The sequence below is a fragment of the Mirounga leonina genome, unplaced genomic scaffold, assembly GCF_011800145.1.
Source record: "Mirounga leonina isolate KUSES-001 unplaced genomic scaffold, KU_Mleo_1.0 Mir_151, whole genome shotgun sequence".
Classification (NCBI taxonomy): domain Eukaryota; kingdom Metazoa; phylum Chordata; class Mammalia; order Carnivora; family Phocidae; genus Mirounga; species Mirounga leonina.
The window spans coordinates 49,205,986-49,228,524 of record NW_023270377.1 but is presented as its reverse complement, the minus strand read 5'-3'; the positions used below and the strand labels follow the sequence as shown (position 1 = coordinate 49,228,524).

Sequence of the window (22,539 nt, the reverse complement as noted above, 5' to 3'; positions counted from 1 at the left end):
TAAAAGGCATCTTTAAGCTGATTACTCCAAAATTTACACTTCTGCAGGGATCCTTTCTATGAAGTCCAGATTCATATGTGCAGCCGTGCACTGGATATATCTATTTGGTTGATTAATAGGCATATTAAATTTAACATGTCCCAAACTGAACTTTTCATCTCCACATCACCTCTTTCTTGGTAAATGGCAAATCTTCTCATTAGTTTCTTAGGCCAAAAATCCTTGTAATTATCCTAATCTCCTCCATATTAATCTGCTAATAAATCCTCTTGCCTTGGTTCTCATATATATCTAGGATCTTCTTACTTGTTACCTCTCCTTCTGCTGCCATTCTAGCCCAAGCAACTATCGTCTCCCATGTGAACCATTGTAGTAGCCCTCTAACAAATCTCCCTGCCTCCATTTTACCCCCTCTCCTCACAGCAGCCAGAAAGATCCTTCTGCAGCATAAGCATAATTTCATGTCACTTGTCACCGACTGGGTTTCCCCGGAAGCAGACTGAGGTAGGGTTCTGGCATGCAGGACTTTTTTAAGGATTGTCCTTGGTATCGACATTTGTGGAAGTGAAGGGAAAGATCAGGATCAGGCAGAGAAGTCAAGAGGTTATACATGTCCAATGACAGCCTTGGCCAACTACATGTTGGACTTTAGAGCTACAGTGCCCTTCAGAGTTGTTTCAAATTGAGCCAAGATGGCCAGGCCTTTATGCTTCCTCACCAATCAGTCATCGATGTGGTGTATCCTGTGAAAGGTGCAACCGAAGGCAAGGCAGCCCTCTGTAGTCGAGACAGTTCCTAAAGGGACTGTCAAAAGCACTCCCAGACAACAGGCATTCACTGAAGGAGCATCCCGGCAGCACAATACAGGATTCACCACTTCTCTACCTGTTTCCCTCCAGTGGCTTCCCATCTCACTCGGAATAAAACCCAAAGTCTTTATCATTTTTCTCTTGACCTCATCTCTTACCTCTCTTCCCTTCACTTACCCCCAAAAGCCACATTAGCCACCCGTTAAGTTTCTTGGATATCTCCATTTCTTTCCTCCCACCAGTACACTTCTGTCTCAGCACTTACTATTTCTTCCATCTGCAAAGTTCTTCTCCCAGATGGCTGGGAGGGTCTGGCTCTTGAACTTTATTCAAATCTCTGCTCAAATTTCACTTTATCAGAGGGGCCCTCTCTCACTGATGCATAGCAAATAGCGCATTGCTCTTTCACTCTGTTCCCTTATTTCACTTAATTTTTCATTTTAGCACTTAAATCAGGACCTAATATGGTTATATATTTATTTATTGTCTGTCCATCTGCTCCCTCCACTTGGATACAAGCTCCATGAAAGAGGGGACTTTTATTTTTTACTCAGTGCTCTATCACCAGTGACTGTGACAGTTCCTGGAACATAGCAAATACTCAATAAATATTTTTAGCTATAATTTTGGGGGAGTGGGGCACTATTTCAAAGAAAATAAGAGCTAAGGCATTGGCCTAAAACAAATCTAGGTTTTATTTGTAGTTATAAATTTAGGAGCTGTGAAGTGTAAGATCTGTTATTTGCTCTCTCTGCATCTGAGTTTGCTCAGTTGTAAAATGTAGATGATTATAATACTATATTCATAATAGACTTGTCGTGAGATCAAATGGGATAATGCGTGTAAAGCATCATTAAGCACCTGATGGATAGCCCTGAGAATCTAAAAACTGCTTGCAAGCACAGTTCCTAACAAGTAGGAAGTGCTCAATAGTTGATCGTTTTTATTGTTGAATTATAAACATATGGAATAATGTGTGGTTAGAATTGATTTTGATGAACCTGTGATTATTTAAATGGTGTGAATCATTTCTTCAGTTTTTCATTTTAGAGTACTTTGTAGATAGCCTGGGCTTATATCTCACTGTTCAACAGAGAAAAATTTGGTTTATCTTAATTCTACATCAGAAAACTTCAAAAGAACAAAAACTTTGATATGTAGTGTTGGAGAAGTTTTCATTAAGTGCAACTTCCTCACTTTATACATGTGTAAATAAACATTGTGTGTGAGACCATTTAAAAGTGGGGTAAGGAAAATTCCTATTTAATCTTGTCATTTCTTTTGCAAAACAAACCATTCTTTTGTAAGGAGAACCATCATTCCGTAACCGATCTGTCTTACAAATTTGTCTGTCTGCGTATCCGTTTTTCTGAAACTATGTATGGAAGACTTGAAGAAATGCCTTAGAAAGAGCGTATATTCACTGCATAAAGGACTCCAGTGTGGCGAAAACAGGAAAAAAAATTAGAAAACATGTTCCAAGCTCGTCTCAACCACATATAGGAACTTAAAGTATTTTTGTGGGTTTATCTCACAATTCACACAACAGTATCTATGCAGCAAACGCCCCTCTTGGCAGGGATAGCATAAAATGTACAAAACATAAGCTTAAAGTTATTTTTGACATCGATAGCACCGCTGTGTTAGTCTTAAAACAGGCGGACAAGAACACCTCCGCGGAGTAGGAAGGTTTGCACTACGACCTCGCCTGCTCGCTAAAAGCAGCAGCCGGACGTCCTTCAACCCGTTGTTCATGGTCTCTACAAGTGACACCAATCCAGCATAGCCAGAAAACCACTGCATTTAAAAGAGCGAGGGAGTATCAGTCGTCTCTCCAATCAAGTCTTCTATTTTCCCACTTCGCATGAATAATAAAGCTAGGTTTAAGCAGCAAAAATAAACTCTGAGCGGATTCCTCGAGCCGGTGGAAATTAACGCAGCTTTTCGGCGGACCGGAAGAAGATACAGCATCCAATCGGGGTTCGTTTCTCAGTGGCCAATCAAAGTTCGCCTTACTTGGTGGTGCTGGGGAAAACGGACCTGGAAGCCTTTGTCTCCGGTGTGTGGCTGCTCTCACCTGCAGGGGGTCGCACACCTGAGGCTCTATTTTTTCAGTCTGAGGGCTAAGGGACGGGCAGTGCCGGCCTTTTCCAGTCTTGGCTAGAGTTACTTGTATTTTGTTCTTAGCCGCTGCTCATGTAATGCACTCCCTTAACCAGGAAATTAAAGCGTTCTCCCGGAATAATCTCAGGAAGCAATGCACCAGGGTGACAACGCTAACTGGAAAGAAAATTATAGAAACATGGAAAGATGCCAGAATTCATGTTGTGGAAGAAGTAGAGCCGAGCAGTGGGGGTAGTTGTGGTTATGTGCAGGACCTTAGCTTGGACCTGCATGTTGGTGTTATTAAGCCATGGTTGCTCCTGGGTGAGTATATCGATTTGGCACTAACTCATTGATTCCTTTTAGCCATATTTCTCGTTTTTTCCCGAATATGTATTATTCTGTTCTATCAGCTACCCTGCTGAGAAGTTGAAATGTTTCCTTTTTTAGATTTGGAACTTCCGTTAGCTGACCCACAATATATCCATAAGAAGCATAGATTCCAGTAGCACATGGCACCTGGTATTTGGATTTTAGAACAACTTTCATCCGTTTTTTTGTTTTTTTGTTTTTTTTTTACTTCTCCGGAGGATAGCATGTTAATGTTGTATTTTCTTGGATTATAAATGGATATAGCCTTAAAAATCATCAAATTAGAAAGAATGCTTTTAATTAGGTAAAACTGTAAGTAGCAAGGGTTAAGGTTATAGAAAAGTTAGTACTTGAAATAGCCAAGTGCTTGTTTGCCTTCCCTGCTGTTACAGATCATGGAATGCATGACTCTTATAGCCACATCTAAGTGCCTGTTTTTTGAGTGTTAAGGAGAAATTGTGTTTTCATTTTATAGCTATGAATTTGATAGTTTTATGATTTCTTGTATTAGGGAGAATATTGTTTCCCTATATAAAGCATGCTCCGCAAATAGTAAATGAAGAACAGTATGAAAAGTACAAACTTGTTAGCTTGGCAAGAATATGGTATGGCATTCTCTAAAAAAAATTAGTATGTTCAAGTAGATTTGAATTATTTTTCATTTGTGAGTAGAGAAATTAAGACTTGGAAAGATTAATGATTTGCCAATATTTATGCGGCCAAGCCATTCTTGAGTAGAAAGAACACGGAACTGGGAATCAGAAATAGCCAGGTCCTGTTGTGAAGTGCACATAGCATCTCCTTTTTAAAAAACTCTCTGAAGTAGGGATTATCAACTCCATTTCACAGATGGGAACTGGATTTAACAATAGTTAAGTAATTTGCACAAGGTAACACACCTAGTAAATAACAGAGCTGGGCATCAAGGTCAAGTCTGATCCACCCCCGCTCTACATTATCATTTAGACTGCTTTGGAGAGTCCAGGTTTTCAGTCCTGCTCTACCTTAGTAGATGAACTAGCATAAGTCATTTGTTCTCTCTGGTCCTGCAAGAAACCATCTGTAAAACTAAAGTAGAGGTATCTATTTCTCTCATAGGGTTATCCTGAGGTTGTGAAAATTTTTGAAACAAATTAATTGCAGTTACATAGGAGTTGTTACTGTATTATGTATTACATGTATTGCTACATGAGCTATCTTTCACTTCAAATAAATATCTCCAACTAGTTCCTGAAGCCCAGTGCAAAATCAAGGGACCATTTAGCTAGTCTGAAAGGTTGACCCAGGACTTGCACACCATTTCTAGGAAAGAAAATACGCTCAGGCACATTTTTCAGTTATTTGGCTTCCTTGTAGTAATAATGGTTTAAAATTCTATGGTAGAATTTTTTTTTTATAAGATTTATTTATTTATTTATTTGTGAGAGAGAGAATGAGAGAGAGCACATGAGAGGGGGGAGGGTCAGAGGGAGAAGCAGACTCCCCGCTGAGCAGGGAGCCCGATGTGGGACTCGATCCCGGGACTCCGGGATCATGACCTGAGCCGAAGGCAGCTGCTTAACCAACTGAGCCACCCAGGCGCCCCTCTATGGTAGAATTTTAAAATATCATTTCACTCTCATGAACTTCGCTTGTGATTTTTTTATCTAGACTTATCCAAAGTGAGCTGATCAAGGTAGTATTCTCAGATTGGCATTGGAACCCTTCCCAGAATCCTGGGAGAGTTCTGGGAGAGACTTCTGAAACTAGACCTTATATGGTCTCCTCTCTGGACCAGGAAATGGGATGTTTTTATCAGGTACAACCTGCTTTCCTGTGAGAGGTAGATGGACCTTTTTCTGCCTAGTTACAAGTGCCTTATTTCCGAGGGACCCGTGGATGATTACATCTTAAGTTCTTCCACATGAATGATGCAGGAGTTCTTTCTGACCAGACTGAGTTTCTCTCTGGAGATGGGGGGATTGTTTCTAGGTTGCTTCAAAGAGCTTTCTTCATCTCTTTAAAGCAACACAACTCCCACCTAGCACTATTGAAATTAGTATTTGTTTTTGGTAGGGAATAAAGAAAATGAAGCTGTAAAACTGTAATCTTTTTCGGTTAGCTCATAAATTCAAACCAGCTTCTGCATTTCAAAAATCTTACGTAGGCCCTTGAACTATCTAACGGGTTGACAAAAAGATCTTAGCATTTTTGTCCTAGGCTTTGAAAATTATATTTTTACAGCAAAATCCCTAGGACTTTTCTTAAAACCAACTTACTTCGTAAAAGTAGAAAATTCCATTTCTCTTGGGTAGTTGAAAGGTACATGTATTATTTGTTTATATATATATATATATATTTATATTCTGTTAAGAAGTTCCAAATGGTGACATTTGAGATCTTCTCTTCAATTCTAAGTGAAAATCTTGGGATCTTTTATACGGTTATGGAGATGGGAGGTGATAATACATTAAATTTGTATAGCTCTTTATTTTGTGCAGTTCTTCCACAAATATTGTTAACTCATCCTCATAGTAATTTATGCTCCTGTTTTTATTCATTTATGAATGTTCACTCCTACCAATTTTCTCAAATAAAACATTTCTCTTTCAAATATCATTTATTTCCCATTTCAGTAATGCTTTTGGTTTGTTTTTGTGATGATGAAAATGGTGACTTATAAATTAAGACATACTACATCAGAATTTATACAATACTTAGTATTTTCATAAAAAGAATCTCTTAAACAGGATTCTGGAGATCTTATGTAGCTATTTTTTATGATACATATATTATGATGGCAAAATACTGAAAATACCTCATCTTTATATTTCCATAATAATCCTTGGCCAAATAATGAGTATTAGTGGCTTGTAAGTATTGATGTAAAAATAACTGTAAATTGTTATTCTTAGCCCTCTTTGTTTAATTGTTTCCCTATTCATCAACTTTTTAATCATTTTCAAAACTATTCATACAGTAAAGTTGACTTGGTATTTAGTTCTATGAGTTTTAACACAACTATGATTCATGTAGCCACTGTTAAAATTGTAAAATTCTTAAAATTGATATTTGTTTTTAAATCTCAATTAAGATAGTTTATAAAAGGATAACATTCTACTTTTTCAAAATAAAGGTTTAAATAATACATTGTTGGGGTACCTGGGTGGCTCAGTCGGTTAAGTGTCGGCCTTCAGTTCAGGACCAGTCACAGAACCAAGTCCCACATGGGCTCCCTGCTCTGTGGGGAGCCTGCTTCTTCCTTTCCCTCTGCTGTTACCCCTGCTTGTGCTTGCGCGTGCGTGCTGTCTCTCTCTGTCAAATAAATAAATAAATAAAATCTTTAAAAAAAAAACAAAAAAATCATTTTTAAAAATAACACATTGTCGGGGCACCTGGGTGGCTCAGTCGTTAAGCGTCTGCCTTCGGCTCAGGTCATGATCTCGGGGTCCTGGGGTCGAGCCCCACATCGGGCTCCCTGCTCAGCGGGAAGCCTGCTTCTCCCTCTCCCACTCCCCCTGCTTGTGTTCCCTCTCTCGCTGGCCTCTCTCTGTCAAATAAATAAATAAAATCTTAAAAAAATAAAAATAACACATTGTCATGATATACAGTATACAGTGTTTCTTTTATTTTTATTTTTTATTTTATTTAATTTTTTTTAAGATTATTTATTTATTTATTTGAAAGAGAGAGACACAGCGAGAGAGGGAACACAAGCAGGGGGAGTGGGAGAGGGAGAAGCAGGCTCCCCGCAGAGCAGGGAGCCCGATGCGGGACTCGACCCCAGGACCCCGAGATCATGACCTGAGCCGAAGGCAGATGCTTAACCAACTGAGCCACCCAGGCGCCCTACAGTGTTTCTTTTAATAATGTGTCTTTCCAATAAATGTTTAACACAGGACTGTAACACAAAGCAGCCACTTAAAATTGGAGAAAAGCTGATGTTTATATCTAGAATTTAGAGAGAATTAACATGAACTGTAATACTACCAAGTATTAAATGAAACATACAAGCCAATTACCTGAAATCCATTTATGCTGACTAAAATTGTTTCCCCACCTATTAACACTCATAATTTTCTTATTTGAAAAGGCAGAGCATACAAGTTAACAGTTTTTGGTCTCAAGGATACTAAATTTATTTCAATAGAGTTCATATTCTGGAAGTGACTTTCAAAATGTACCAGCCAATTCGAAATACAATCAACCTGTCGTGTTTGGTGTGTGTGTGTTTAATGGAAATGATTGAAGTATCCAGCCTTGATAAATATAATAATGGCAATCTAGGGTTAAAAGAAAGAATTTCATTCATGCATGTTTCTTTCTTTTTTTTTTGCTATTTTAAGACCTAGGCAGAGTAGAATTAATTATCCTTTATTTTAAAAATGATTTGCATTTAATTTATTTGAAGCCATTTCCACCCTGGAGATGGTTAGAACTTCCTGCAGAAAACTGAGAAATTACTTTTTAATTATGAAGTATTTCAAAGGTATAGATGATTACAGACAATAATATGACAGACAACTACATATCCACCATCCAGTTTTTAACAGATATTAATATTTTGATAGGCTAACTTTTAGGAATAAATTTAAATGTAGACTCAGTAAGGAATCTGTGAGTTTCAGATTACTAGGCGAATATTGACCAACCAGTGTACTTGCTGGCTTTTCAGCTACCTAAAATCACATAATAGAAGCTGGCAGATTCCCTAGATAGGTGAGGTAAGAAAAACATCATGCATGGAAATGGATCCTAATTTAGGAAAGTAAAATACTTGAAATCTTTAAATAATAAATGCCCTATTTTTTCAATTGTTTAACTCACTTTATTTTAACTGGTTATCTCCTGTTTGGACTTGCATATTAGCTAGAGTCATTTTCCAAGTTTGGTAGACCTGGAGAGCCAACTTTGACAGGAAGAAACGGTAAAAGGGGATAGATAGCCCTATTGGTACACGGAATGTGGGTAGAATTCATAGACCAACAGTGTTTGCTCTAAGCTATTGGGTATTCCCAAACCAAATGGCACTGTGTTATTTTGTGGGTGGTTTTTTTAATACTCTTTTTTAAGTTACAAAAAAAGTAGATATTTATTGTAAAAAATACAGATGAACATAAAAAAAAGTTACCTGTAATCCCACTGTAAACATTTTGTTCTATATACTTCCTGTCCATTTTTAGGCATATACATGTTTTTATAAAAAAGGATGATGGTATTTTGTAACCTAATGGTATCATCACCTAATATATTGAGAATATATTTCCATGCCATAAATATTCTTCTGCATTCTCATTGTTTTGTTTTGTTTAAGTAAACTCTACCCCCAATGTGGGGCTCAAAGCCATAACTCTGAGATCGAGTCACATGCTTTACCCACTGAGCCAGCCAGGTACCTCTGCATTCTCATTTTAATGGGTGTATATATTTCACTACATAAATGTATCATTTTATTTAACCCAACCCCTATGATTAGGCTTTTGGTTGTTTTTATTTGTTTAGGGTTTTTTTGTATTATAAACAGTACTATAGTGAACATCCTCATAGCTAATCTTTGCAACACCCAGGAGTTTTAAGACAAATTGCTGGAAGTGGGATTGCAGAGGACAAGATACATACACAAGATGAATTTTTTTTTAAAGATTTTATTTATTTATTTGAGAGCAAGAACACAAGAGAGAAAGAGCATTAGCTGGGGGTGGGGGACAAAGGAAGAGGGAGAGGGAGAAGCAGATTCCCCACTGAGCAGGGAGCCTGATGATGTGGGGCTCTATCCTAGGATCCCAGGATCATGACCTGAGCTGAAGGCAGACACTTAACCGACTGAGCCATATAGGCACCCCACAAGATGAACATTTTTTAATGAATATTTCTAAATTGTCTTTTAGAAGGTTGGATTGAGGTCCTTCCAAGTTGTATTTTTTAAATAAATAACTAATAGAATTGCTACCAAAATTAGATTAAAAAGTTAGGATGATTATTTTTATTTTCAAGGTGATATGATTTATTTCTTATAGGGTCACAAGATGCTGCTCATGATCTGGATACTCTGAAAAAGTACAAGGTAAAAAAATGCTTCAGGTCTGGCACCATGTATAGGAAGTATTTTAATTGTTACATTTATTTAGAAACTATTAGTCCATTTCAGAGTTTGTTGGGTTTTTTTAGATTTATTTATTTATTTTTAGAGAGAGAGAGCACAGGGAGGGGCAGAGGAGGGGGGTAGAGAAACTTTAGCAGACTCCTCACTGAGCTGGGATCCCGATGTGGGGCTTGATCTCAAGACTCAGATCATGACCTGAGCTGAAACCGAAGAGTTGGACGCTTAATCAACTGCACCACCCAGGGGCCCCCATTTCAGAGTTTAACTGGTAACATTTTTGGCTCCTGTTTTAATAAAGTTGCAAAAATTATTGTACCTAATTAAAATATGTGGATTTGTAATCCATCTTTCCAATTTTATATTCTCTCTGTCTCCCTTCATGTATCCTTATGAACCTGACTTTGAAGCATGTTTTCTTGCCTCTGCTTATGTAGTTCCTTTGTGTGGGAAAGACTTTCCTCTTCTTTTCTCATCCAAGACCTACCCATGCCCGAGTCCCAACTCACATACTACTTCCCCAGTGCCATCTTCTTCCACCCTCAACTGGTGTGATTTATTACTTATTTCAGTGTTTACTAAAAATATTTCAGCCATCTATTTTGTCAAGCAGTACTTCAGCAGCATGGAATTGCTATGGTTTGTGAAATGCAAGAGGTTTTTATTCACATGAAGCTTATGATCTGAGGGGCAGAGAGGGGAGAAAGACAAATAAGCAGCTTCAGTACAGGTGTATTATGTGCTTTGATGGGGAAATGCAGGTGCTGTTGGAGAGCATATGAATGAGATGATGCCCTTGACCCATGTTTGGGTTGGGTTGGGGATTATAAGGTCAGGGAAATCTTCCTGGAGGAAATGATACTGAAGTTTGCTTGGAATGGGATGGGGAGGGAGCAGACAGAAAAGCATTCAGATAGGAGAAATTGTTTGTGTGGAGGCCCAGAAGAGAAAGGCCAGTGCTTTCAGAGACAGAAAAAAAAAAAAGGTCAGTAACCAGGACTTAGAGAGTGAGAAAGAAGAATACCAAGAAACAAGGTCAGAGATGTAAGCAAGAGTAAGATCACAAAAGTCCATGTAAGGCAGAGTAAACGCTTTGGACTTTATCCAGAAGTCTTTGGAAGTCTTTACCCAGGGGAGTAACAGGATCAAATTTGCAGTTTGCAAGGTTGCTTGTCAGAGGCAGTGTGGAAAATAAATTGGAGTGTTGCATAAACTAGCGTGGGGAGACTAGGAGGCAGTTGCAGTCACCATTATAACTGCCTGACAATAAGAGATAATGGCCTGAAAATGCATAAGGTTAAGAGAATTACTGTATTTCCTAATAGGATCCATCTTAGATTAATATTTTAACATAAGTAGCACAAGTTTCAAAGTCTTGCTTACACTAATAAGTTAATATTTCTCAAGGAAAAAATGAAAAATAGAAAAACTGATAAATTCATTCATTGGCAAGTGTTTCATTATCTGTCCCCTCTTAGGATACACCAATTCAAATTCGCTTTCATCCTGGTGATGTGAATCAAGCAGCTGTTTAAAAGATCCCTCTGTCTCTGTACATGTGACACTGTTAGATGCCTAATAGAACAAAGGTAAACTGAGCAGCTGAATAGAGGGTTTATTGAAAAATTTAGTGATTTGGCAAAACTAGATTATTGATTTAAATGTATGGCACATTTCAAAGGGATATAATTTTTTTTAAACTTTTTAAAATTTTTATTAAAAAGTGGAAACAGTACTAAAAAAAAGTTGACGTGAAGTGATACACACATACAGAGAGATGCTGTCACTGTTCCAGGTGTTCTCACAAAAGTCACCTCCAGTCTTCTTTGTTATCAGTACTGTTGTGTTCATCCTTTCTCTTCATCTGGTGGGAGATCGTGTGTCCCATTCTTTCCACTGAGCCTTGCAGCTTTCAGGACCCTCGTGTGTGTGTCTCACCTGGCCAGCCTGGAAATACAACCTGAAAGCAGTTCGCTTGGTGCGCCCGGCCTCGGAGCGGGTTGTAGGATTCCGATTGCAGGACTTTCAGTCCATTCTTCTTCACCACAGAACACACGTGCCTCTGGGAGTCAGTGCATCAAGTTGGGGAAAATGGGCACCTTCTGCCTTCCTAGTGTGCCCACCTTGGCCTCTCTGTCCCTTGGTCTCCTGCCTCCCACACATACTTGTCCTCCCCCCCACCCCCCACCTGGATGGCACAGTCTTTCTCATTCTTCATCATATTGATCAGGTCAAACAAGTGTCTCAAGCTTCCTGTTGAGAGCATGTGAAATGCTTTCTTTCTTAGGTGACTCTTGCCACTATTTGATCTCAAGGACCCCATGATACTTTCATTCAAGTTGTCAACTCTCCTTATAAGAGGTCCTGTTACTTTTCCCCAGGGTAGAATATATTAGGCCTGCTTTTTGAGGCAGATGGTACTCATTTGATTGTGTCATCTGCAAATGCTTAGGTTTCAACTTCCATCAGAGGGACAGGTATTCTTATTATTAGATAAATTGACCTCAGAAGTACAAATTTCTTGTCAAAGGAAGTCTGAAAGAGCAGATATTGAAACTAAAAGAACAACTGGTACCTGAAGCACAAGAACGTTGTTGAAATAACAATAGACTAGAATTTGGAGCGCCTGGGGTCTCAAGCCGATTCAACCTTAAAAGCTCTGTCCCTGGCTCTCCCTCTCCCTCACCCACCCCCTCTGAGGGCCAGAAGGCAACCAGCCTCCGCAAGCCAGGCATCAAGCCCTCACCAGGAACCGGATCAGCCAGCATCACGATCTCGGATTCCCAGCCTCCGGAACTATGAGAGATAAACGTTTGTTGTTTCAGCCACGTAGTCTATGATATTTTGTTTTAGCTCCCTAAGACACCCAAAGCCCTACAGTTACTACCAGGTTAGAACCAGGTTAGAAATGACAAAAACATCTGAAGAAATTGCCCCCAGGGCAGCCTAATAATCCCAACAGTCCCAGATCTTGGGTGCTGCTACTCTGAGGGCAGAATTAGAAATTAATTTGTGTCAGTGCCAGCCCTACTCCCCAAAACGTAGCAAATGACCTAGATGGTCTAATTCAGAGGATAGGCACTCCAAAGTCCACCTTGTGCAATAGTATCTTCCTGGCCCGGGAGCCAGAAAGCTGGGCACTTGCCAAGCCACCATTCACAAGTCCGTTCTTCTGGAATCAGCACTACTCTCTTCTGGAGGCTCTCTTTCAAACTGCGAGTTTCACTGAGCTGGGAGGCAGAAGCTCATTGCTCCAAGCTGGTCCACCAGATGCAGCTGCCAAGCAAGAGAGAGCCCCAGAGGCCTGAAAAAAGAAAGAGTGGGGACCGGTGGGAGGGAACTGGGGGGAGGGAGGAAGGCAGATGAGGGGCCACTATTGCCTTTTCTGTGTGCTGACACGATTCCACCATAGAGAATTCTGCTCCTGGCTTGAGCTGGGGTACTAAAGCTATTATTTATAGCTTACAGCCTCCCAAATCAGGCGGCACTACATGCATGGGAAGGTAACCAGAAGAAGCAGGGAGCACATCACGGTGGGGACATTGCTACAGCAGATAGTGGCCATGGGAGCTGTGGTGGCAGCTTGTTCAGAGAAGATTCTGTTCTGCTTTAATAGCATCTGATTCCAAGTGAGGCTGAGCCTCCAGATCTGCTGACACTGCTGCTCCTGGATCCAAGTCGGTCAATGGCTCGGCATCTGGACCCCTCAGCCTTCGGGCAGGCTGCACTGAGCTCAGGCAGAAAATGGAATTTCCCCTTCCTGCCTCATTAAAGGAACCATCCGAGTTCACTTCTCCAACAGGAGCAATTTGGGCTGAATTGAGTCTTGAGCAGTGATGAGCCGAGGCATCAAATTCCATGAGCCTTCCTGTGTCTCAGTAAGAAATGCACTGGAGTCAGAAAGAAATCACTGCACCAGTCCTCTCTCCCATGGGACATATGCAACTCCATCTGCTGCTTCACGTGCTAAGAGCTACAGATGACAGTCATTTCTAAGAAACCACAAAAATAAATTTCTTTCCAGGCCGTACTTTGCATTTTTACCTCCATTGAGCATATCACTGGGCACCAGGCAGAGAATACTATGGGTAACAAAATCTCACTGGCTTTAGATGTATCTACATTTGGGAAGCAGGCCATTCTGGAGGTTTCCTCTAGAATATCCAGATGATGGAGGTGCCACATTGATGAGATGTTTCCTATAACATCTCTCTTAATCCCCTCTGTTTCTCCCATGTGGACCCCGCTTTCCTTTCAGCTTCTTCAGTTCCATTCTCGGTCATGAGATTTGTTGTTCCAGCGTGGGCTCACTCTCCAGCCTTAGAACTGTCACCGATAGTTGCTTTTCTGGGTGAATAGGCAAACTCATTGGTTGAGAGACCTCAAGGTAGGAGGAAATGAGCTGCAGTGTCCACGGGAGAACTTGGGTGCGCTCAAGGAGTGACTTGGTGGCGCGTTCCCCTGAGGGTGGAGGCCAGCCTGCCGACGAATAGGGAGACCAAAGTAACCGCTCTGCCTCCCGGACCCTTTCAGCCTTAGCTGAATCTCGCCGCAAAACAAAGAGGTTTTGCGGATCTAACGTAATTTGGAAAAACCACCTTTCAGCCCCTGCGTGTTTCTCCTCCCAAAGGTCCAGATGTGCCCGCTCTCTCGTGCACCCCGGTCATTCCAGGCCGTCCTCTGTCTCAGGGCCGTAAAGTGCTATAATTAATAGAAATTCTCTTGGGGAGGACCATTTCAGAAGTTTCAGCAGGAATTTCATTTTAATGTTTAGGTACAGTAATAGTAGTTGCTTTATTAATAAGGTATTCAAGTGCCTGGTGTGTGCCCTATAAAGCCCTATGGAAGATAGAAAACTGACTCTAACATAAAATGTTCCAAGGTACTTACTGCTGCATTGTTCATAGTAGCAAATCATTGAAAACAGCCCACGTGATCATCGATAGGGAACTGTTTAAACAATAGTACACTCACACCATAGAATACTGAATAGCTATACAAAAGACCACCAAGAAAAGGGTCTGTAAATATATGAAAAAATCTCCAGGACATATTTAAGTGAGAGGGGAACCCAAGGTGTTGTCTTTGTGTAAGAAAGGGAATAAATTATTTGCCTAAAGATGTTCTAAAAGCGCGCAATGACGTAGGGGGACGTGCGTGCCCTCTGTACGGGGAGCGACTGAGTCGGCCTTTTCTGCCTGTTCCTCCCCCTAGCCCCCTCCTTCAGCTTCTTTGAGCACTTAATAGAAAGTGCCGCTCCGGCTGCACCGCTCGGTCAGAGCTCCCGGCTCCTGCTAAGGTAGTGCCTTAGCATGATCATCTACCGGGACCTCATCAGCCATGGTCAGTAGGACAGACAGAGGGTAACATTGATGACTCGCTCATTGGTGGAAATGCGTCCTCTGAAGGCCCGGAGGGCGAAGGTCCCGAAAGTACAGTAATCGCTGGTGTTGATACTGTCATGAACCATCAGTTGCAGGAAACCAGCTTCACAAAAGAAGCCTACAAGAAGTACATCAAAGATTACATGAAATCAATCAAAGGCAAACTTGAAGAACAGAGGCCAGAAAGAGTAAAACCTTTTATGACAGGGGCTGCAGAGCAAATCAATCACATCCTTGCTAATTTCAAAAACTACCAGTTCTTTGTTGGTGAAAACATGAATCCACGTGGCGTGGTTGCTCTGCTGGACTCCCATGAGGATGGTGTGAACCCATATATGATTTTCTTTACAGACGGTTTAGAAATGGAGAAATGTTAACGAATTCTGCCATGACTTTGGATGCATCAGCTGTTGCCATAACGGGCTGCTCCTCTTCACCCACATGACACCAGGACTTAGACAGATGGGACTGATGGCCTCTTGAGCTCTTCATTTGTTTTGACCCTGATTTATTTGGAGCAGAGGCATTGTTTTTAAGAATAAAAAACATGTCATGTAGGTTGTCTAAAAATAAAATGCGTTTAAACTCATTTGAGAGCATGCCTCTTAGTTTAACACACATTTAAATCCATCCTGTGTAGTGTTCTGGAGAAGCTAGAGCCTGGTGGTAGACTACTGCTAGAAAGCATAAGACTGCCTGCAGATAACTTCTACAGTGAAAAACTACTTCTGGGACTGGAATATAAAAAACAAGAATCAAAAGTCTTCATTCTGAGTTCCAGTAAAGGGAAAGACCATGCTCATAGCTGGGCCAACGTTTGAAGTGGATTCCTTACACATTTCATCACCCACAAACAGAAGTAGTTAACTCTGGAGGAGATTACCAAAAGAATAAAAGGAGACTAATAACAGTAAAAAAAAAAAAGATGTTCTAAAAGAATATACAGGAAACTTCAACAAAGGTGGTTACCATTATTGTGGGAGATAACGGAGTAGGTAGGGACACGGTGAGAGCAAGATTTCTTAATGTTTCTATTTTGTAATGTTCTGATTTTTGAACCAGTTTCTTTTTTTTTTTAAGATTTTTATTTATTTGACAGAGACACAGTGAGAGAGGGAACACAAGCAGGGGGAGTGGGAGAGGGAGAAACAGACTTCCCACTGAGCAGGGAGCCCAATGCGGGGCCGAACCCAGGACCCTGGGACCTGGGACCATGATCTGAGCCGAAGGCAGATGCTTAATGACTGAGCCTCCCAGGCATCCCTGAACCAGTTTCAAAATATAAAAGTTTATTAAAATTGGAAATAATAATGCCTAAATGTGAGGATAAAGTGACATATACCTAGCACATACCAAGTTCTCAATAAGGGGCTATTATTATCCATATTACAAGGGCTTCCCAAGGGCAATCATTGTTAGGACCTCCGTAATTACATTTTGGAAGTATGTCTAATTACTAGAAAGGGTTTTAGACTGGATGCCCATCATCACCACCACCTGTGACTCAGTACAATTCTTTTTAATCAGGACCAATCAATACCCATATTAACTGCATTTCCCAACAGCTAAACTCCCCAGGCATTGGTAATTCACAATATTTGTAAAGCACTTTTACCTTTCAACAGGTTTTCCCAAGATTCTGGTTTTCTCCATAATCCTGTGAAGATCTATAGATCTATACATCCATATATGAAAGACCTCATTTCTTTTCTTTTGGGAATGTAGAATACATTTGGTTTTTTTGTTGTTTTTTTTTTAAGATTTTATTTATTTATTTGAGATAGAGAGAATGAGAGAGAGAGAGAGCACATGAGAGGGGGGAGGGTCAGAGGGAGAAGCAGGCTCCCCGCCGAGCAGGGAGCCCGATGTGGGACTCGATCCAGGGACTCTAGGATCATGACCTGAGCCGAAGGCAGTCGCTTAACCAACTGAGCCACCCAGGCGCCCTGTAGAATACATTTGTAAAGACAAGACGAACACATCAATAATGTAAAACATTGGAAGATGTTCTATAATTAAGGGCAGAATCGTAATATAACATTGGAAGATGTTCTATAATTAAGGGCAGAATCATAATATAATCCTGGTCAGAAGTACACTGACAGTGAGTGACTTGACATAGATAAGACTTCACTGGGGAAAACAGGACATTGCAGACTTTATCTTCTAAAAATGTTCTTACCTTTCTAGTTTCTCCCATCTCCTCTCTATTTAAGTCTTTCTTGAGTAGATAGTTGAGGTGTTTTCTGTTGTCTTTCTTCCACAAGGCAGTTAGGTTAGTAAATGGCTTATGACTCTGTCTTCATAAGGCCTAATTCCTGGAGTGTCTTAATCAATGTTCTTTGGGTTGGGAAGCACAGAAACCTGAGCAAGGAATGAGAATGTGTATGATTTAGGGGGAGCTCTGGAATCAGAGCAGAGAGTAGCTGTGCTGGAGAAGAGAACGCCATCCAAGATGGTGCTTCTCTCACACTGGCATCATGGCCCCTCTCTGCACATCTACTCTATTCTTATTTGGGAGCAGAAATTTTCAGCTTCTTTGAGCACTTAATAGAAAGTGGCTGTCTTAAAGCTCTCCAGTTTGTGGATCATTCTAGCTGTCTTGTATACCTAGTTTTTAAAATTTCTTTATTTTCAAAGATTTTATTTATTTGAGAGAGAGAATGAGATAGAGAGAGAATGAGATAGAGAGAGCATGAGCGGGGGAGGGTCAGAGGGAGAAGCAGACTCCCCGCTGAGCAGGGAGCCCGATGCGGGACTCGATCCCGGGACTCCAGGATCATGACCTGAGCCGAAGGCAGTCGCTTAACCAACTGAGCCACCCAGGTGCCCATAAAATTTTTTTTTAAATCTTTTTTTTTTTTTAAGATTTTATTTATTCATCTGACAGAGAGAGACACAGTGAGAGAGGGAACACAAGCAGGGGGAGTGGGAGAGGGAGAAGCAGGCTTCCCACTGAGCAGGGAGCCCGATGTGGGGCTCGATCCCAGGACCCTGGGATCATGACCTGAGCCAAAGGCAGACACGTAACGACTGAGCCACCCAGGCACCCCCTATTTTTAAAATTTCTAAAGATTATTTGATCAGTTTTGTTTAAGTCAGGTGTCTGCCTGAATCCAGTCAGCTGTGCTAGGGGAGGAGTAGGGCACTGCCAGAGCCATATCTAGGAGGGTAGTAGGGGCAAGAGAGGTAGAGCTGGACAGGTAGTCTAAAATATATGTGAAATACATGAAAATACGGAGATCAGGCAAAACCTAACACCCATGTTAAGAGAGAATAAGTACAGTGAGGCATGTCATAACAAGAAACAGTGCCTTGGGCACGTGGGTGACTCAGATGGTTAAGCCTCTGCCTTTGGCTCAGGTCCTCATCCCAGGGTCCTGGGATCGAGTCCCACATCAGGCTCCCTGCTTGGAAGGGGGCCTGCTTCTTCCTCTCCCTCTGCTGCTCCCCCTGCTTGTGCTCTTTCGTTCTCTCTGTCAAATAAATAAATAAAATCTTAAAAAAAAAAGAAACAGTGCCTTATTTTTCTGATCCATTTTGCTTTTGAATTCTTTTAATTGACTTTCCACATGACTCCTTCCATATGCTTGGTAGACTGTAGGAAAGGAACTCAAATGCACAGATGGAGTAGAAGGTTGCTTTTGTGTACCATTTGAAAGAAAATCTTTCATGACCATCCTTTCAACCAGACTAATTCATTGGAATCTCTGGGTTTGAGGCTCTGTGGCATTGACATTTTTAAAAAACTCACTGAGTGATTCTGATGGGCAGGCACACTTGAGAACCATCATATTTATGACGAATATGAAGGAAAATTGGTAAATAATTATTGAAAGGGAAGTTTCTGTTATTGATCTACTTCCCTTATTCGAGTTTATTATATGGATATTCATTGATTTTTCTAACAAATATTTTAAGTAATTTCTGTGCTCAGGTCACTGCTCACTCACAGTGCTTACTTGGAATAGTGAATAAACCAAACATGGTCCCTACCCTCATGGAGTTTCTAGTACCATGAGGGAGACAAATAATCTCAAAGTGATAAGAGCTATAATTAGGGCAAGTAGAGGGTGCTATGGGAATGTATAGAATTAGCACTTCTGGTGAGGAATGGGCAGTCAAAGAAGGCTTCCTGCAAGTATTATTCAAGTGAGTTATGCTTAAAATGTTTATTCTCGTTACAAATCTCAACATCCCATTTTCTTTTTAATTAGCCTAATATTAATTCTTTAGAGAATTTTTAAAAATCATCTTTTTTTTCTCTTTAAGGTGACTCATATTCTCAATGTTGCATATGGAGTTGAAAATGCTTTCCTCAGTGACTTTATATATAAGAGCATTTCTATATTGGATCTGCCTGAAACCAATATCCTGTCTTATTTTCCAGAATGTTTTGAATTTATTGAACAAGCAAAAATGAAGGTAAGTTTCATTTTGATCCACAGTTCCTCAAAGGCAGAAATTTTGAAGTATAAGTCCATTATCCAATCTTTATTCTTTTTGTGATGAATACAGAGAACCACTATGAAATTTCCCCTCCACCAATCGTTCATGAACTTCTACAACTTTTTAGTTCTCCAATTTTTCTTCTCAATGAGATATATACTTTTTTTTTTTTAAAGTAATCTCTGTGCCCAATGTGGGGCTCAAACTCATGACCCTGAGATCAAAAGTTGCATGCTCTATTGACTGAGCCAGCCAGGCGCCCCTCAATGAGATACTTACTTTTAACATTAATTTCTCATCTTCCTATGGCTTCCTGAGAAATATTAAGAGATAGGGCGCCTGGGTGGTTCAGTCGTTAAGCGTCTGCCTTCGGCTCAGGTCATGATCCCAGGGTCCCGGGATCAAGTCCCACATCGGGCTCCCAGCTCGGCGGGAAGCCTGCTTCTCCCTCTCTCACTCCCCCTGCTTGTATTCCCTCTCTCGCTGTCTCTCTCTCTGTCAAATAAATAAATAAAATCTTAAAAAAAAAAAAAAAGAAATATTAGGAGATAAAATCTCCACTGAACTGAATTTTCCTGTGTTTATATGTACTTAGATTTCCTTTGATGGTTTATAACCACCTGCCCTCTAACCAGTTTGCAAGATAATCAGGTGGAGTATGGGATAGATACTGCTAGTCCTTTTAATGTATTTATGAAGATTAATTTGCATTTTTGTGGATGTGGTAGGGATAGTGAATTTATGCATTTTTAACAATAGAAAGTTATAGGGTGCTCTAAGGACTAAATGTGTATTGCTTTACTGAGATTGTATGAAAATGCTGATCAGAAGCTGTCCACTGGTTCTCTTACTTTAAAAGACCAACAGATAATATCCTACTTCAACTTTGGTAATAGATCCAAGTCAACACTGCGCTTCTCGGTTGGCTATTACCAGTAATTATACCTTGAAATGACATCATTTTTAGTTAGCATATAATTCTTACAAAATTTATGTTAGATAAATAGATGGGAGTGTAGAAGCACTTATAGAGAAAAGTTAACTCTCCTGGGGCACCTAACAATTAATGACACTCAACATTAGAATCCAGCTTAGTTGAATTCTGGCTAATGATTTCCCTTCTACCTTTTCTCCTAACCTTTTTTCTTCCCTCTCCCTTCCTTTTATTTAGTAAAATTTATTGAATGCCTTACGTGCCCAGCACTGTTCTAGGTGCTTTCCTTTAGATTATCTGGAAAATATAAAACTCTTCAACTCTACCATTCAGCTTTATTTAATAGCAGATATTTAGATAAAAGAAGAGGAAGAGGGTTTCTAATTCAAGGCCTACTATTGGCCAGTATTTTCTCTTATGAAAAATTTTATAAGATCTGGATTATAACATTCCAGTGTGCCAGTTGATAGTGTTAAAAATAAACATGATCATGTTTCTGTATTAGCTGCTTCTCTAAGGAGATGTGAGATATGCCTTAAATGGCAAAAGAAAAATATAGGCATCATCCATATGCATATTCATATTCAAAGATATGTACATGTTGCAAGCAAAAAGTAGAAAGGGTAATAATTGATTAAAAGTTTCCTTGGCTTGGGTTTTCTAAAAAACAGAACCTGAGACAAGGATCAAGAGCTGGTGCCTCATTTGAGAGATGGAATCCATGGGCAGTGAGAGTGGGAGACAGGGAAGTGATTCAGGAAAGGATGGGAAGCCACGTGAGATGATGCATTTCCCTTGCTAAGCACAACTGCACAATGAGCTGACAGTGGAATAGTTGGGTGCTTAGCAGGTGTACCTGCTCTGCCACTTAAGGCATCTCCTGGCAGGGAGCACAAAGAACTGCACCTCTGTACAGACTTGGGGAGGGAGGGAAGAGAGAACTCATCTACCTGGCTTGCTGTCAGCTCCTGTTTTAGTGGTCAAAATTTACCCCGCAGGGAGGTAACTAATCCCACAGTTCCAGGTTACACACTCTGTCCTTCAGCAGCTGCCTTGAAGCCAAACTCAGTGGCCTGTGCACTTTGCATCCACGTTCAGAAGCAGCAGGGGAATCCAGAACTCAGGGTGTACTTGTTTCTGCAGAGACCATCACAGGGGAAGAGCCAGGCCTTCTCAGTAGGCCAGCAAAACTCATCAGGCCTAAGGGGGGCAGCGGGCCAAGAAGAGGAGGCTGAGGTGGAGAAGCTTAGGGCCCATGAGGTGATGGCACCAAGGGAATCTGAGGAGGTACCTACAAGGTTTCTGTTACTAGATGTATTAGAATTCCATAATCTGTTCTCATTTCTCAAGCATTATGTTTGTTTGTTTTTAAAGATTTATTTATTTGAGGGAGAGAGAATGAGAGAGAGAGAGCACATGAGAGGGGGCAGGGTCAGAGGGAGAAGCAGACTCCCTGCCGGGCAGGGAGCCCGATGTGGGACTCGATCCCAGGACTCCAGGATCATGACCTGAGCCGAAGGCAGTCGCTTAACCAGCTGAGCCACTTAGGCGCCCCTCAAGCATTATGTTTTATACTGCAGTCCTAAACTCAGCCAATATTTCCTTGCCCTGAAAACTCTTTACAGTTCAAATTAATACATACTTAGTTTTAGCAATAGAATTCTTGAATTTTCTTCATTTTTTCTAGAAGAGATCTTTTCGTAACTTTCTCTGTTATATATGCAGGTTTTATTAAATGTGATTACTCAGTTAATTGAGTGTCTCAAAACTACCTTTCTAGGCCCTACACTTTGTTGTTTTATCTTTTCACGTATAGCTGCCAAAAGGAATCTCTTCTATTTTCCCATGTCTTTTCTCATTTTCCTCTGTACTTGTAAAACCCTGTTGTTTGGTTTCTCTGCCTTTTCTCTATCTCTGCCTCATGCATTATTTGTTAGATTTATGCCTTAAGGGACAGAAATACACACAAGAGGAAAGTAGTAGAGTAACCTCTGTAGCCTTAAGAGTTCTTTTATGAAAATTTACGTGACTCCCTTTTTTTATGGGCAAAAGGTTTTGTTAATATGAAAAGGTGTATTTGATAGTCCATGTTTACTTTATTACTCATTTTATGAGATGTGATTTTAAAAACATGATGTAAGTAAACTATGTCATTGTACAAAAATTGGAAAATACAAATAAGTAAAAATTTACCCTCCTCACACCATTTAGACATAATTACTGGTAACATTTTCATATATATATATTTAAATATCAAAAGACTCACTTAAAAAAGACCTAAACTTGGCTCAGTTAATCTGTCAACAAATATTAATTACTTATTCTGAGAGGATATGAGGGATACATACATACTGCTGCCCTCAAGGAGCTTGCAGTCTAGTTGAAAAGTTATTCACAACAGCGTGAGAA

At 40.3% G+C, this 22,539-nt stretch overlaps 2 protein-coding genes across 6 annotated transcripts in view; both read left to right on the top strand.

Moving 5' to 3' along the window:
• The first annotated feature begins 2,839 nt into the window (after positions 1-2,839).
• Positions 2,840-22,539, top strand: part of DUSP19 (dual specificity phosphatase 19) — a 32,804-nt gene continuing 13,104 nt past the window's right edge. For 2 of the 5 annotated variants that reach the window (XM_035007586.1, XM_035007584.1), the window contains exons 1-3: positions 2,840-3,236; positions 9,281-9,327; positions 19,138-19,172. In XM_035007586.1, the coding sequence (XP_034863477.1) occupies positions 3,011-3,236; positions 9,281-9,327; positions 19,138-19,170 (306 nt within the window). In that variant the 5' untranslated portion in view covers positions 2,840-3,010 and the 3' untranslated portion in view covers positions 19,171-19,172. Of the gene's footprint in view, positions 3,237-9,280; positions 9,328-19,019; positions 19,173-19,791; positions 19,836-21,273; positions 21,418-22,539 lie in introns of those variants that run through there. The other 3 variants (XM_035007582.1, XM_035007585.1, XM_035007583.1) reach the window with 3 other exon arrangements.
• Positions 12,855-15,336, top strand: LOC118012596 (translationally-controlled tumor protein-like). Its single transcript, XM_035008312.1, has 2 exons — positions 12,855-12,866; positions 14,675-15,336. Exons 1-2 carry the CDS (start codon positions 12,855-12,857, stop codon positions 15,122-15,124), a joined length of 462 nt encoding a protein of 153 aa, XP_034864203.1. The 3' UTR covers positions 15,125-15,336.